The sequence below is a fragment of the Tarenaya hassleriana genome, unplaced genomic scaffold, assembly GCF_000463585.1.
Source record: "Tarenaya hassleriana unplaced genomic scaffold, ASM46358v1 Cleome5, whole genome shotgun sequence".
NCBI lineage: Eukaryota > Viridiplantae > Streptophyta > Magnoliopsida > Brassicales > Cleomaceae > Tarenaya > Tarenaya hassleriana.
The window spans coordinates 4,754,869-4,769,368 of NW_010967707.1; the positions used below are offsets into that span (position 1 = coordinate 4,754,869).

Consider the following 14,500-nt stretch of genomic DNA (forward strand, 5'->3'; position numbering starts at 1 on the left):
TCCCTACAATATTTAAAAACAGTATTTTTCAAGCTAGATATCCAACAATGTGTAGAACCAAAAACTAGTTTGAAGAAAGAGAAGCGAAAGCAGTTCAGTTCCGTTCATGGAATCTCTGTCTAAAATTTTTGCAGCTTTTTTTCCACCGCTTCTCAATCATTCATCTCTTTCTTCCTGTCCTTTTTTCTGCACCCACATCCATGCCCCATTTTTCATTCATTTTCATGTATATTATAATGTTTATGTTTTAAGTTTTTTTTTTGCCTATTTTGATATCACATTATCCGCCATATTTAGTATTAAGATATTTTTATAACAATTTTTTTTTAATAATCTAGAAATTTATCGGACCTTTTTGAATTTGAATCAGGATAAAATTATGTTTTGCATGATGTAGCGATTACCCAAACTTAGGTTATAATTTTATAACATTTTTCCATTTGGGTAATGGAAGAATGGACCACATCATGAAGCCATTGGTCAGATTTGCAAAAATGATGTAATGAAAGTGGGCAGAAGCAAAAGATACGGATATGATGTAAATCAGAGGGGCTCAAGGGGCATAGGTAGATATGGAGAAAGATTTTGTTTTTGTTTTTCAAACAGTATTATATATTAGATTTTAAAAAACAAATTAAAATATATTATATATATATATATATATATAAAGGTGTTAGTGTATTGATGTGGGAAAGCATGGAATCCAGAGGTCATCCAAGCACTTTGAGACAAACCATTTTCAGAAGCAGCAGCAGAGACCTTTTGCTTTCTCCTCTACACATCTGCAAAAAAGCGAATCAATCCTTATTATTATTATTATTATTATTATTATTATTATTTGCAATTACATGTGGCTATGTCTTTACCTTGGTCTTTTACACATACACACTATTTTTTTATTTAAAATTTTCATCACGATATACTATATTTTTGTCAATTTGCCCTCATAATCAGAAATTAACCCCATCTAATAAAAGGGGTGATTAAATCAACCAATGTATCATATTTTTGTATATGTTAGTTCTTTTATTCATTAGACTCTATGAATAAAACACATACACTTATATATAAAAAGTAAATATACAATTTAAAAGTCTTTTTGCTCCCTCTCTCTCTCAATTATGTGTATGTTTATATCACATACACAATGAGCATATATATATACACACACATATATATGCACGCACACACATAATAAGATAGACACAGAAACTAGAGCAAAAGAGAAGAGAGTGAATCTCCTTTTTGGAACTGCAAATGTTCCAAACTGAGCTCTTTTCAATTCCAAGAGATCAAATCGTTTGCTTCTCGTAAACGAAGAAGAACAAAGGTATCAATTAGCTTTGCCTTGCATTGGCACATGTCCGTATCGATCTTAGCATCTATACATCTACATATATACAGCTCCACAAACTAACCCATTTATATAGCTTTACATATACAAAAATACATGTTTATACATTTCATAAAAAGAAGTATATGTATGTATGTATGTATGTATGTGTGTGTATGTGTGTATGTGTGTATGTATGTATGTATGTATGTATGTATGTATGTATGTATGTATGTATGTATGTATGTATGTATGTATGTATGTATGTATGTATGTATGTATGTATGTATGTATGTATGTATGTATGTATGTATGTATGTATGTATGTATGTATGTATGTATGTATGTATGTATGTGTTTAAAGCTCAAGAGTGTGTGTGTGTGTGTATACATATGCCTGGCTCCCTGTATGCCATTTGCAAAAGCTCATCAAAGTAGCGGGTGGTCTTTGTGAATGGCGTGCGAGGAGCCATGCATGCATATGATGGGCATATACGTACACGCTTGTTTGTGTGTGTATATATCGACTGTTTCTGGTTCTATACCTTTCATCTACTTCAAAGTTTATTAGCAAATTCATGTTATGCATTTTTTTTTGTTTGCTGATTCTTTTTTATCACAAGACAGATCAATTGTATACATCCATTGATTCTTGTAATAAGCAATGTATGTATGAATTTTAATACTGAACTGCTTCTCCTCATACAAATACAATACTTAGAAATTAGAATTAGACTCTGCAACCACAATACATATCTTCTTTCTTTACTATTTGTATTTTTATCAACTTAGTAAGAAACGGGTAAATCTTAAAATGTTTACAAATTTACACGTCCAAATTATTTAATAAATATTTAATTAAATCACACTGATAAATACACTAAAACAATTAAACATACGATAAAATGTTACGTTATTAAAAACAAGGACGAAAAGATAACGAATTTATTAACCAAAATTATTTTATTACCATTTTGCAACCAAAAAATATATATTAGCCTAAAAGCATTGGCCAAATATTTAATTACGAGTGAAGTATAATTTATAAAAAAAAAATTATATTATCTTTCAAAGTTCAACTATGAAATGGAATGATAACTTCACTCGTAATTAAATATTTGGTCAATTGGCAACATAATGAGACAATTAATAGCAATTTATAGTAACAAAATCTATAATAAATATTAAATAATAATAATAATATATTTTCCTAATCATTAAAGACAATAATAAGAAATGTTTTACCTGTATTTCCCATTAACGCCATCGACGGTGTTCCTTGTTTGGGTGGAGCTTCTTCGTCCCCTCCCGACCCCATCGTTGTCACCCACTTCCTCTCTCACATTATTCTCTCTTTCCCCTTTTCTTCCTTTTTGTTTTCAATCCAAATCTCTTCCCTTTGATTCTTACGTTACTTCAATTCCACTCAATTTTCCCGATTTCAAGATAGACCCACGATCGGTTTCTCGCTTCTGATCAATTGGGTCGCGGAAAAATCGGTAATTTTGATTTCGGTTTCGTCTGAAATCGCCATGGGGAACATCGGCAGCAGCAGCGGAAACGGCGGAGAAAGCGGGAGACGCCGCCACGGGAGACGCCGGAGCCAGATTCTTATAATCTTCCTCCTCCGCCTCCGGCGACGGAGATCCCGCCCAATCGTTACGTCTTCGCCGCCGCGACGCCTTACCCGAATCCTAACCCTAACCCTAACCAGTACTACCAGTACCCAGGTTACTATCCTCCTCCTCCGGCTACGATGCCGGGACCTCTCCCGGCGCCATACGATCACCACCACCACCATCACTATCCGCCGCAGCCATACCACCCTTGGACAGCCGCCGGGAGGTATCACTGCGGTCCGATGATGCCGCCGCCGCTTCCGTACGTCGAGCACCAGAAGGCCGTGACGATCCGTAACGACGTTAATCTGAAGAAGGAGACACTGAGGCTGGAACCCGACTTGGAGAATCCGGGTCGGTTTCTCGTCTCCTTCACGTTTGACGCGACCGTCTCCGGAAGGTTAATTGCCATTTCCTCTGCCTCACTTCCAAATAGTTGTTAAGAGATCATAGTGAACGATCATATGTTTGTGACCATAGTTGCGGCAGATGATTCGCACCTCCTTGCTGAATAGTTAAAGGATCGTATTTATGACTGGTTTCCTCATGACTTCAGTGTAAAAGTTCGAACCTTTAATCCGAATTGGTAGGGACTTTGACGAGATCAACGCTTGATCATGCTGCAGGAGCCATATGCAATATGCATAGATATACTTGTGTGTACGAGTGCTTAAATGACTGGATTTTGTTTATTTTGGTTCCGGAGAGCAGGATCACAGTCGTCTTCTTCGCCAAAGAAGGCGGAGAATGCAATCTAACCCCGACCAAGGAAGATATTCTGCCACCAGTGACTGTTGATTTCGAAAAGGGACTCGGTCAGAAGTTCATACAATCCTCTGGCACCGGGATAGATTTCTCAGTCTTTGAGGATGCTGAGCTGCTCAAAGCGGCGGCCGACACAGACATCTACGCGTTAGCAGTTAAGGCGGAGGCAACTCAAGCCGGAGACAGTAACCAGAATGGAGCAGAAGGAGGGTCGGGATCCACGAATGCACAGATTACACAGGCGGTGTATGAGAAGGAGAAAGGGGAGATCAAGATAAGGGTGGTGAAGCAGATACTGTGGGTGAATGGGATGAGATACGAGTTGCAGGAGATATATGGGATCGGTAACACGGTCGATGGAGACGAGGACGCTTCAGATGCAGGTGACCCGGGGAAAGAGGCCACGGGACACGACTGTTCTTCCCTGCCGGCACATGGTAAGTTCCACAGTTATCATCGAAACACAGATGTGTCATGTAATGGAAATGATCCTGAAACCATTCTGGTTTTTGTGTGTGTGTATGTGTGCGTGGGGTGAAGTGTATGTGCAGTGGATGCGCAAAGGTGCTGAGGTTTCAGACAAATAGGTGTCCAATCTGTAGGCAGCCCGTCGAGAGGCTTTTGGAGATAAAGGTGAACAATGGCAATGGCAATGGCAATGGAGGAGGAGGGGATGAAGAAGAAGACAAAGAGCATCCGAGCTCTTCTTCTCAATGAATGCAACAGTCGTGGAGGAAACATAAACAAAGCGGCTATATCTTTATATGAAATGTGTTGTATTTTATGATCCCTTGCTGAAATTATAACTGTATGCTTTGAATCCATCATAAAGTTGATTCATCTTCCGGTGTTGAATAAATGTATGCTTTGAATCCACCATCCCTCATGTTGAATTTAGTGGAACTGAACCATATATATATATATATATATATATATATATATATCCAAATTCCAAATCGAATCTTTTATGATTTTTTTTAAAAAACAAAAAAAAATTGGTGAACTGTGAATTCCGATGTAATACGAAATTTTCGATTTTTTAGCAAATGTTCAATGTGCAATTTTATAATTATAATATGTTACAAAAAATCTAATCTTATTTAAAAAAAATGAAGAAAATAACAGGACGGAATACGAAATGTTAATTTTCTTTTTTTATGGTTTAGCGGACTAGATTTGGTGGGCCTCAAGCGAAGGCCCAATCGAAAGAAAACATCATAATATTATGGGCAAATTACGTTTTGAGCCCCCTAATTTAACAACTTATTCATATTCAGACCTGAATGTTTCAAAAGTTACAGTTAGGTCCATATACGATAGAATATTTTGGATTTTTCATGATACTAGAGATTTAATGACAATATTATACTGGAAAATGTATTATGCTTATTTTCCATAGTGCGTCAAATATATTTTTTTTTAATCGGGTTAAGTGTGGTGTGAATCATGTAGTTTGATCTCAGCTGCGTCACCAAATCTATTCATTTCTTAGAAGAGGTTATTAAAAAAAAAATAGTTTAATAAAGTGTCTTAATCACTAATTAAAGAGTTTCACATTTCAATATTGCTTGTCGCATTATCGGACCAACTGGCATCTTCTCGCATCACACTGACTAACTTACAAGCCTGTCCTTTTCCAATTTTAGAGGTTGTTCAATTATTCTCTCTCTCCCCCCCCCCCCCTCTCTCTCTATATATATATACACACATATGTATTTTATTATGCTCAACGATTATTAAAATTATTTCTACAGAGATGTTCATATATAATTGAAGAATGTAGTTGATAGATACTTATTGTCAATAAATTACTAAATTGCCGGTGCAAAAAAAAAAAAAAAAAAAAAAAAAAAAAGAGAATTTTGTGATGCACTTTCATATACGTCTATAATAAATTCGTATTATAAGAAGTTTTGGAATAAAGTTAGATATAGTAAAACATTTTCTCTTTATATTTTGAATTTTAAGATAAATTCAAAAAATATATCAATAATCTAATTTATATAAAAAAAATCTTCTACTTTAAATTTGTGTAATATTTAAAAAATCGACTATATAAATTATTTTAAAAAAGGATAAAACTTATAAAAATTTATAAATTCCGTTTAAATTTATTTTCAAACTTGTAAAATATATCATTATAATTCATAAACTTATAAAATATATCATTATAATTATTAAATATATTTATAAATCAATATCATCGATATCTTTTCTAATATCAATCAACAAATTTGATAATTATAATATAGTTTTACTCGAAAAACTATCAACTATTTATTTAAAAAAGAAAACAATTAAAAATATTTTGCATTACATTTCTTATCATCTCCCTAAAATTCAGATGCTGTTAGATATTTTCAGTTAAACCGAAACTGATGTAATTAATAAAATTAACGATGAAAAAAACAAACAAATCCTTAAATCGATCCGATACAGCATATGTCCGAAAGTTCCATAGAGATTAGACAATTATTTTATTAATATAACTTTTCTTCAAAATAAAAAACCATACATACGATTACGAATGACAGCAAAAGGAATAATTGTATTTAATAAAGGTAATAATAATGGAGACAAATAAAACGGCAACTTCCCTCAATGGTTCTTCAGAAACTTCTTCGCCCGTATTTCTCTGCGAAATCCTACCTTCTTTCTCCTTAATTCAGGGACTATTTTTTTTCTATTTCTTCTGGGTTTTTGTTTTTTTTAGTTTTCTGTTTCTGGGTTTTGTTCGAATTCGATGATGGACGAGAAAAAATCGGTCGGAAGTGAAGAAAAACAAGAAAAAGGAGAAACTGGGCCTCGCGATGACGATTCTCCAGCTCAAAGGGTGATATTTCTTTCCTTATCTTGATTTGCCTCGGTTTATCTAGGAGCTATTTGGGTTTAATTTCGTTTTCGATGTTATCGTTTTGATGGGCATGCTTAGAATTCCTTCGATCGTCGTTCGTTGGTCTTGTTCTGGGTTTAGGGTTTTAGTGAATTGTTGGGTCTTCTGCAAATTGAAAATTTTCGGAGCCGTGGAAGAAAAAATGGAATAGAAAAGGTCACATCGCTAGTAGAGTACTTGTAATGATTTAAGGCACAAAAGTTCTTTGGCATCTAGGGTTCATACTTGTCGATTAAGGAACATAATTTCGAGTTTGTTTATGAGATTTACACTTTTTTGCTGATTGAATACTTGATAAAGGAGCAAACTTTATGAGAAAATGAGGGTATTTGATAGCTTGTCTCCTGCTTTATTGACAACCAAACAAGAAGATTAATATTTCGATTTCTGATGATTGTGCTTCCTTGGTTTTGCAGGATGGAGAGATAACCGAAGAGATGTTGCTGGGCCAACGCCAAAGGAAGGAAGGCCTTATCTTCGGTACACCGCCGAGAACACCTGAAGACGTCCGAGAGGATTTCATGAGAGTAAATGTATCCACAGCGTCAAGCCCGATTGCCAAAAAGGTCAACTTCTCTCCAATGTCGAGCCCTAAATTTGGGAATCTCGATGTGTCCCCGGGCCCTTCACCATCAAGAAATAGACCAAACTTGAAAAATCTCCTCCCAAAGTTAAGCTTCAAGAATCGGGCTACTAACAGCACTTTGGATATTGAAAAAGCTGCAACCTTGTCAATCGGGTCTGCTTCAGAAGGGAGGGACAAGTCTTATGTTCCGAGAACATGGTCTCTCACTAATCTTTTAGCTCCAAGATTGAAGAAGACAGAATCCCTACCTGCAACTCCAATAGCTCACTCAAATCCTGATTCCATGCATGGGAGCTATGCGCTCGATCCGTTTGCTTTTATGGTGAATATTCTAATTTTCACAGTATTTACTCATCACTGATTTTGTTAGAGTTAAGTATTTGGAAGTGTTTGTGTGTCGGAAAAAAAATAACAGTTTATTTGTGTTCATTCTGATGTGTTTACTGATATCCTTGGATCTGCATAATATGCATAGGTGAATCCTCTTGGCCTTGGGGATGGACACATGAACTACCTTTGTGACTTCTGTGTTTTGTTTTGAACCTTGATCAAGTTGGTCACACTTTGCTTAGCGTTGATAGGCTTACGTTTGAAATAACACATTGCTTTCTAGTTTGAGTTATGTCAGTCAGGTCATCATATATCCAGCAGTGGTTTGATTGCCCAAATGGAAATTTTTTGCCTATGGTCTCTTTTATGCAGAGAAGAGGATCTCAAGTGCCTATTCATCGTTCACGCTCTGTTCCCGCATTCAACAAAGATGGAAGTCTAAGGCAGTTAGGGTTTTTCCGCGTGATTCCTACTCCATCACATGGAGACGAGGGGAACCTTAGAATGAGGGCATCAAGCATGACTCCAGGAAGTGCTACCGGTAAAGTTACACCTAGAAATCAATTCCCAGTCCTGAAGCTTGTTATGATACTTTAGCAACTGTGAACAAAGTCTGAATTTTTGGTGAAGCTTGGAGTTTTCTTTCATCAAGTCTTGGACTTTTGATAGCTGGGTTGAGCGGTAGATATGGAACTTGGTTTTAAAGTTATAAAGATTTCATTTTGAGACCAAAATTTACCTTTGGTGTTGTTAAACATGCATACAGTAACCGACCTATGCCTTATATTAGTGATATGTTTCAGATGAGAACGAGGATGGGGGAGAAGATGTTCCTGAAGAGGAAGCCGTGTGCAGAATCTGCCTGATTGAATTGGGAGAAGATTCAGAAGCCTTCAAGATGGAGTGCATGTGCAAAGGGGAGCTAGCTCTTGCACACAAAGAGTGCACAATTAAATGGTTCACCATTAAAGGGAACCGAACTTGTGATGTGTGCAAGCAAGAGGTCCAGAATCTTCCCGTGACCCTTCTCCGCATGCAGAATACTCAGGGCCGATTTGGAGTCCCTGATGTCGAGGTTTCTCGATACAGGCAAGTTTTTTTTTTTATTTAAAAAAAAAAACCTTTTCAATCTGATCTTGTATAATTTTAGATTGTGATTGTCATTCTTTTTATGGAAATGGCTTCGCAGTGTATGGCAGGATGTTCCAATTCTCGTCATTGTAAGCATGCTCGCATACTTCTGTTACCTCGAGCAGCTTCTCGTAAGCCTCTGCTTAAAGTTTGGTTCTTTCAGTACCTATGGTTTCGTATATTGTGGATTTGATAAAACCCGTGAATGGTTTCTAACGTTTCTATCCAAAAAAAATTTCGTGACGAAGGTTATGAAAATGAAGTCAGGGGCCATCGCCATATCTTTGCCCTTCTCTTGCATCCTAGGTATTCTCGCGTCGATGACATCAACAACAATGGGTAAGGAGAGTTTCTTCAGATTTCTGGGTTCTCCTCTGAAATAGTTATTATTCTTTTTTTTTCGGGTCGGATCAAAAAATGTTTTTTTTTTGTAACCAACAAACGTGCAGTGACGAAGAAGTACGTGTGGGTATACGCAACTGCTCAGTTCTGCCTCGTCGTCATTTTCGCACACCTTTTCTACTCGCTGGTAAGAGTTTCAAGCTCTGGTCAGTGGTTCTCGTTCCGACATGATATCGAATCAGATACATACATAATAGATATGTCGTATTTGTGATCTTGTTGCAGGTTCACATACAACCGGTTCTGTCGATTCTGTTAGCCACACTGGTCGGGTTTGGAATCACCATGACCAGCACTACTGTTCTAATCGAGATTCTGAAATGGAGGAGAAGCCGGGTACCCGAGATATCAGCCGAGTCCTGGAGGAGTCCGAGCCAGACTCCACCTCCGCCTCAGACAACGACGCCGACAGATCAAAGCTTGTCGGGCGGTCACAGGCCTCGGGAAACTGAAGCCAGAGGTGCGGAACCCGTGCCCATATGCTAATCTCTCGCTCTCTCCCCGTTTGCGGGTATCAAAGACCGAAGCACAGATCGGATATTCGAGATACTCTGGTCGGTGCATTTTAGAAATATGGAAACTAGGTTGGTTATGTGGATAAGTAGTCATGTCATGCTTCTTTAGTTGATGAGTTTTTTTTTTTTTTTTTTTTTTGTATACAGAAATGTGAAATGAAAAAAATATATATATATTTCTTGTGTTGAAAAAGCAGATAAAGAAAAAGGCAGATGAATGTGAATTAAATAAAGAAAAATAGTCATTTTATCTGCATGAAGGATAAAGATTAAGAGTTTGATTAGCTAAAAAATGAATCTTCACTTTATATTGGTTGTAATGCAACTGTCCAAGAAATGTGATTTTGTTTTGTGATTTACGGTGGTTATACTTCTATGCTTTTTTTTTATAAAAAAAAATGAATTGATAGAGCTATAAAAGTCTGTAATTGAAATTTGAATCCAATAATGATAAAGCTAATTGTATTTTTCTTTTATATAGCGTTTTGAAACGTTTTTTTTTTAAAAAACTAGCAAAATTTTTTTATATTATAAACAAAACTACAAAGGACATTATATATACACAGATATTACAAATGATAAAACCTTGGGATCCAAATGATAATAATGATAGAAAACATTTACATCATATGATTAGCCATTCCAACTGATATTTTTCTTCAACCACACTCCTTCACACCACAACTTGTGTTCTTTCTTTCTTCATCATTTCATTTTTTCCACACCTTCCTTTCTCCCTTCAAAGCAATCTCTCTCTCTCTCTCTCTCTCTCTCTCTCTCTCTCATGTTCTGTGCCAAGTGATGTAACAATTCGATTGGAATTATTTGAATTTCGGCGTTGTGAAATTTCCCTAACGTAGGATAGAAGAAGTGGGTCCATATAATTACATAGAATCCAAATCCCAAAGTCTCTTTTGAATTGGTTGCAAAACGCTTTTATGTATAAAACTCTTACTTGCAAGGAAACACTCTTTGGATCACATCCCCACACCAAACGTTACACATTACTTCTCACCACACTCTCTCGTCTCTCTATATAACTAACAAACCCTCCCTCCTCTTCAAACCACACACACTCGAGGCTAAAAACAAATGGCCATGCCCTCCTTCTTCTTCCTCCTCCTCCTCCTCCGGTTCACGGCCACTTCCGGCCAGGCCCCGACCCCATCGGGACCCACCAACATAACCGCGGTCCTAGAGAAGGCGGGTCAGTTCACAACGTTCATGAGACTGCTCAAGAGCACTCAGGCAGCCGACCAGATCAACACTCAGCTCAACTCCTCCTCCAACCAAGGCCTCACTGTCTTCGCTCCCACCGATAACGCCTTCAACAGCCTCAAATCCGGAACCCTGAACTCCCTCTCCGACCAGCAGAAGGTTCAGCTTGTTCAGTTCCATGTCCTCCCCACTCTTCTCACCATGTCTCAGTTTCAGACCGTCAGCAACCCCTTACGCACGCAAGCCGGCGACGGGCAAAACGGTAAATTCCCGTTGAATATCACCAGCTCCGGCAACCAAGTCAACATCACCACCGGAGTTGTCCAAGCCACCGTCGCCAACACTATTTACAGCGACAAACAGCTCTCTGTTTACCAGGTCGATCAGGTTCTTCTTCCTTTGGCGCTTTTCGGGTCACCCGACTCGCCAGCTCCGGCCCCGGCGCCGGAGAAGGGAGGTCCAGTTTCAAAGGGTTCGGCTACCGGAGGGGACGATGGTGGTTCCACGGATTCATCTGGTTCAGCTATTGATCTCGGTTTCGGGGTCAGGATCATCGTGGCCGTGGTGTCTGCATTCGCTGCTTCTTCTTCGTCCCTGTGGATATGATTCATGGACTAAAGCCACTGGCTATATAAATAATCGATGAGATTTGGAGATTTGTATTGTTTTTTTTTCTTTCTCTTTTGATCCAGTGCAAGCTTGCGTGATGTTATTGTTTTGATCCGGAACCAGACAACATATGTTATTCTTTTTGCCCAGATTCTGTCTATCTGTCTCAAATCTTCTGCATATGCATTAAGGGAAAATCTCAGTTTTCTCAAGAAATAGGTCACTCCTGAGTTACAATTTTATCAAAGATCCAACCATATATATATATATATATATTGTGGATCGATACAATGCGACAAAATGTTTCAGATAGCCTGCGAATGTTAGATACGAGGAAGAACCAAAACTTTGGTGAATGCGTGTGTATACATACATATATATATATATATATATATATGAACTGAAAAGTCGAAGTTACATAATCCCTATGTGCCTGTCACTGTAGATCGTATCGAAGTTGAGGAATGAAGAATCAGAAGTCCAAACCGAAACCTCCGGGAAAACCGCCACCCCCGGGCCCCGGGGATAGCCGCCAGATATATGAAACAGAAAAGGTTTCCCAATTTTTCAATGATCTTATCGGCATGAAACCAGCAAATCCAAAAAAAAAAAAAAGGAGGAATCGATTATTTTGATTTCCCAATTTCATCCACAATTTCATACCCAAGTAACCAAATCAACTAAAACAACTACTATCAACTGGGATAGATACCAAACTAGATCGAGTACATCGTTTCCCAGAGCAGACAAATCTTTTCCGGGAAAATTTTAAACGAAAGGAGACAGGTTCCGGGAAAATTACCAAAGGCCGATACGAGAGGTTGGAGGAGAAGAAGCTGACAAGCGAATACGAAGTTGAGCAGGAGGTGTGTGTACGCCATTCCTCTCCAAGCCAAGAAATCCATGCCCGACATGACCCCAACCAGATCTCAACACATATGCATATACGTATATGTGTGTACGTATATGCGTACGTAAATTCGTAAACCCACGAACTTGAATCCTCAAGAGAGACAGAGAAGAAAGAAGACAATTTGGTTTTCAGTTTAAATCCGTCGGGTATTACCTCTTTCTTTGATTTAGCAAGCAAGTAGTTGCACGCTGTTTCATCCAATGAACAATCACCACGTGGATTTAGTGCGGGACCCACTAATCAAAAGGTTCTTATGATTTGCCACGTCTTCAAAGCATAATCAAACGGAAGGTTAGAGGCCCAGGAGGAATTCAAATAGGCCCATTAAAATCTGTGTAGGCCCAATATAGACCCATAAGTTAGAACAAATATCTATTTGCTCACGACAGCCCACTAACCGGCAGGGGGGATTAGCATTTCTAATGATAAAGAGCAAAAGAACGCTTAGATCAAAATATAATTCCGGATGATTTGAATACTTGGAATATTGATGTTTCTACATACAGAGTCACGCGAAATTCAAAATCCAAATAATAGTCGGACCAAAATGCCTGCGACAATACGTTACAAGGAATGCCAAACGCACGATCTTACATTTAAATGCATGTCTCGGTGTATATATGAACATTAATATAACATAATAAACCGCACAATGCGAAACAATTCATGTCCCTTCACAAATCTCACGGTCCCTAACCCCCAGAAAAACTTTTCCAGTGGTTCTCTTCTTGATCTTGACCCGATCCAAAACATATTGATAATACCAAATATTATATCCATTGTGATGTATCATGAATCGGAGATCAACCAAATGGAGCGAACCTCGCGAGTTCTTGAGGCAAAAACGGACGACCCATTTGTTGTTGTTGTTGATGATGATGATGATGTTCGCTGCGCACTCCAAGAAAATCCCTGGTCATACCCATCTGTTGAATCGAGTTCTGACCCGGGTTTGGGTTCGGGTTCGCCATTTTAGGGGCAGCGGTGGAGGAGCTCGTCGCCGAATTTTTCTGCGGCGGAGAAGGATTTGAAAGATTGTGGTTCTCTTGATGATTGATGCTCCTAGGGTTCGGGTTGAACATTTGGTGATGGATCATGATAGGGTTCCGGGGAGAAGGAGAAGAAGAAGGAGAAGCCGCCGACGATGACATCATTGATCCGGCGAAGAACGACGGAGCGGCGGAGGCCGTGCTTCTGGTGGAGCCCATCTGAGCGGCTTTTTGTAAGAGAGCGGTTGCTGGCATGGGAGAGATGGGTTTGTTGTTGTTTTGATGTTGTGTGTCCGAAGAGGAGAATAGTGGAGACAAAGATGTGTCTTTTAGGGTTTGATGTTGCTGTAGCGATGGTAGTGAAGCTGAGGCCATTGGTGATGATGATTTGAGATTAGGGTTTAATGGGGTCGCCGGGATTTGGAAGTGGTGGTGGTGAGATTGGCCAGCGAAATCCGGGAGTGATGACGTGGACGACGGGAAGAGATGGTGGTTACCGCCGGTGGAGGTCATTTGGACCATCTCAGATAAACCTACATGGAATTGGAATCAATCAATCAATAAGTGATTCATATAATTAAGCATGAGAACTAAACGGACATATATAATCTTCACATTTGAATATTTATAGCATTCGTTTTTCCGAATTGATAATTCAATTCAGCACAAAAAATAGGTTAAAAAAATGTTATATTACAAACTCTATGACTTATTATTCAAGTTAATCTGTAACATAAGTTACACTTGCTGATATATATATGTGTGTGTGTACATATATATACATAGATATATATACAAACGATTATATGTGACAGTGGGCAAATTAAGGGAATGTCACACAAGAATAGATACATACATACCTTGGGTATGCATTCCGCACAGATCTTGTCCAAAACCTAAACCGAACTGATGATGATGATGATTAATGGCCGAATCAATGTCCGGATGATGAACAGTATCTCTGTTGACAAATCCATGAGGCAGCTGGTTCAGATTATTGTCAGAATTGTCATTTCCGAAATTCAGATTATTTGCCGAAACTGAATTGTCGTTTCCGAGTGAAGTAATCCTCGCAGTTTCATCCGTCAAAGCATCGCAGAACGCTCTATGTGTGATGAAACTATCTTTCCTGCGATACAGTTCATATATATATATATATATATATATATATATATATATATAAAAACAAAAAAAAAA

At 38.2% G+C, this 14,500-nt stretch overlaps 4 protein-coding genes across 5 annotated transcripts in view; 3 read left to right on the forward strand and 1 right to left on the reverse strand.

Moving 5' to 3' along the window:
- The first annotated feature begins 2,569 nt into the window (after positions 1 to 2,569).
- Positions 2,570 to 4,596, forward strand: LOC104827454 (probable E3 ubiquitin-protein ligase LOG2). The gene is given in 5 exon segments (XM_010560625.1): positions 2,570 to 2,614; positions 2,883 to 3,352; positions 3,664 to 4,116; positions 4,118 to 4,154; positions 4,258 to 4,596. Coding segments are annotated over 5 exon segments (1,182 nt in total). The 3' UTR covers positions 4,435 to 4,596.
- A 1,705-nt stretch (positions 4,597 to 6,301) lies between these two features.
- Positions 6,302 to 9,737, forward strand: LOC104826973. Its single transcript, XM_010559961.2, has 8 exons — positions 6,302 to 6,550; positions 7,027 to 7,518; positions 7,899 to 8,067; positions 8,330 to 8,615; positions 8,716 to 8,788; positions 8,906 to 8,996; positions 9,107 to 9,186; positions 9,285 to 9,737. The coding sequence occupies exons 1-8, from the start codon at positions 6,461 to 6,463 to the stop codon at positions 9,543 to 9,545; spliced, it is 1,542 nt and encodes a 513-aa protein (XP_010558263.1). The 5' UTR covers positions 6,302 to 6,460; the 3' UTR covers positions 9,546 to 9,737.
- Positions 9,738 to 10,550: 813 nt separating this feature from the next.
- LOC104826974 (fasciclin-like arabinogalactan protein 11) lies at positions 10,551 to 11,581 on the forward strand. Its single transcript, XM_010559962.2, has one exon. The coding sequence runs from the start codon at positions 10,667 to 10,669 to the stop codon at positions 11,396 to 11,398; it is 732 nt and encodes a 243-aa protein (XP_010558264.1). The 5' UTR covers positions 10,551 to 10,666; the 3' UTR covers positions 11,399 to 11,581.
- Positions 11,582 to 12,822: 1,241 nt separating this feature from the next.
- LOC104826975 (zinc finger protein JACKDAW-like) overlaps positions 12,823 to 14,500 on the reverse strand; it is a 3,790-nt gene continuing 2,112 nt past the window's right edge. For both annotated transcript variants that reach the window (XM_010559963.2, XM_010559964.1), the window contains exons 3-4: positions 14,164 to 14,432; positions 12,823 to 13,836 (exon numbers count right to left, since the gene is read on the reverse strand). In XM_010559963.2, the coding sequence (XP_010558265.1) occupies positions 13,118 to 13,836; positions 14,164 to 14,432 (988 nt within the window). In that variant the 3' untranslated portion in view covers positions 12,823 to 13,117. The remainder of the gene's footprint in view (positions 13,837 to 14,163; positions 14,433 to 14,500) is intronic.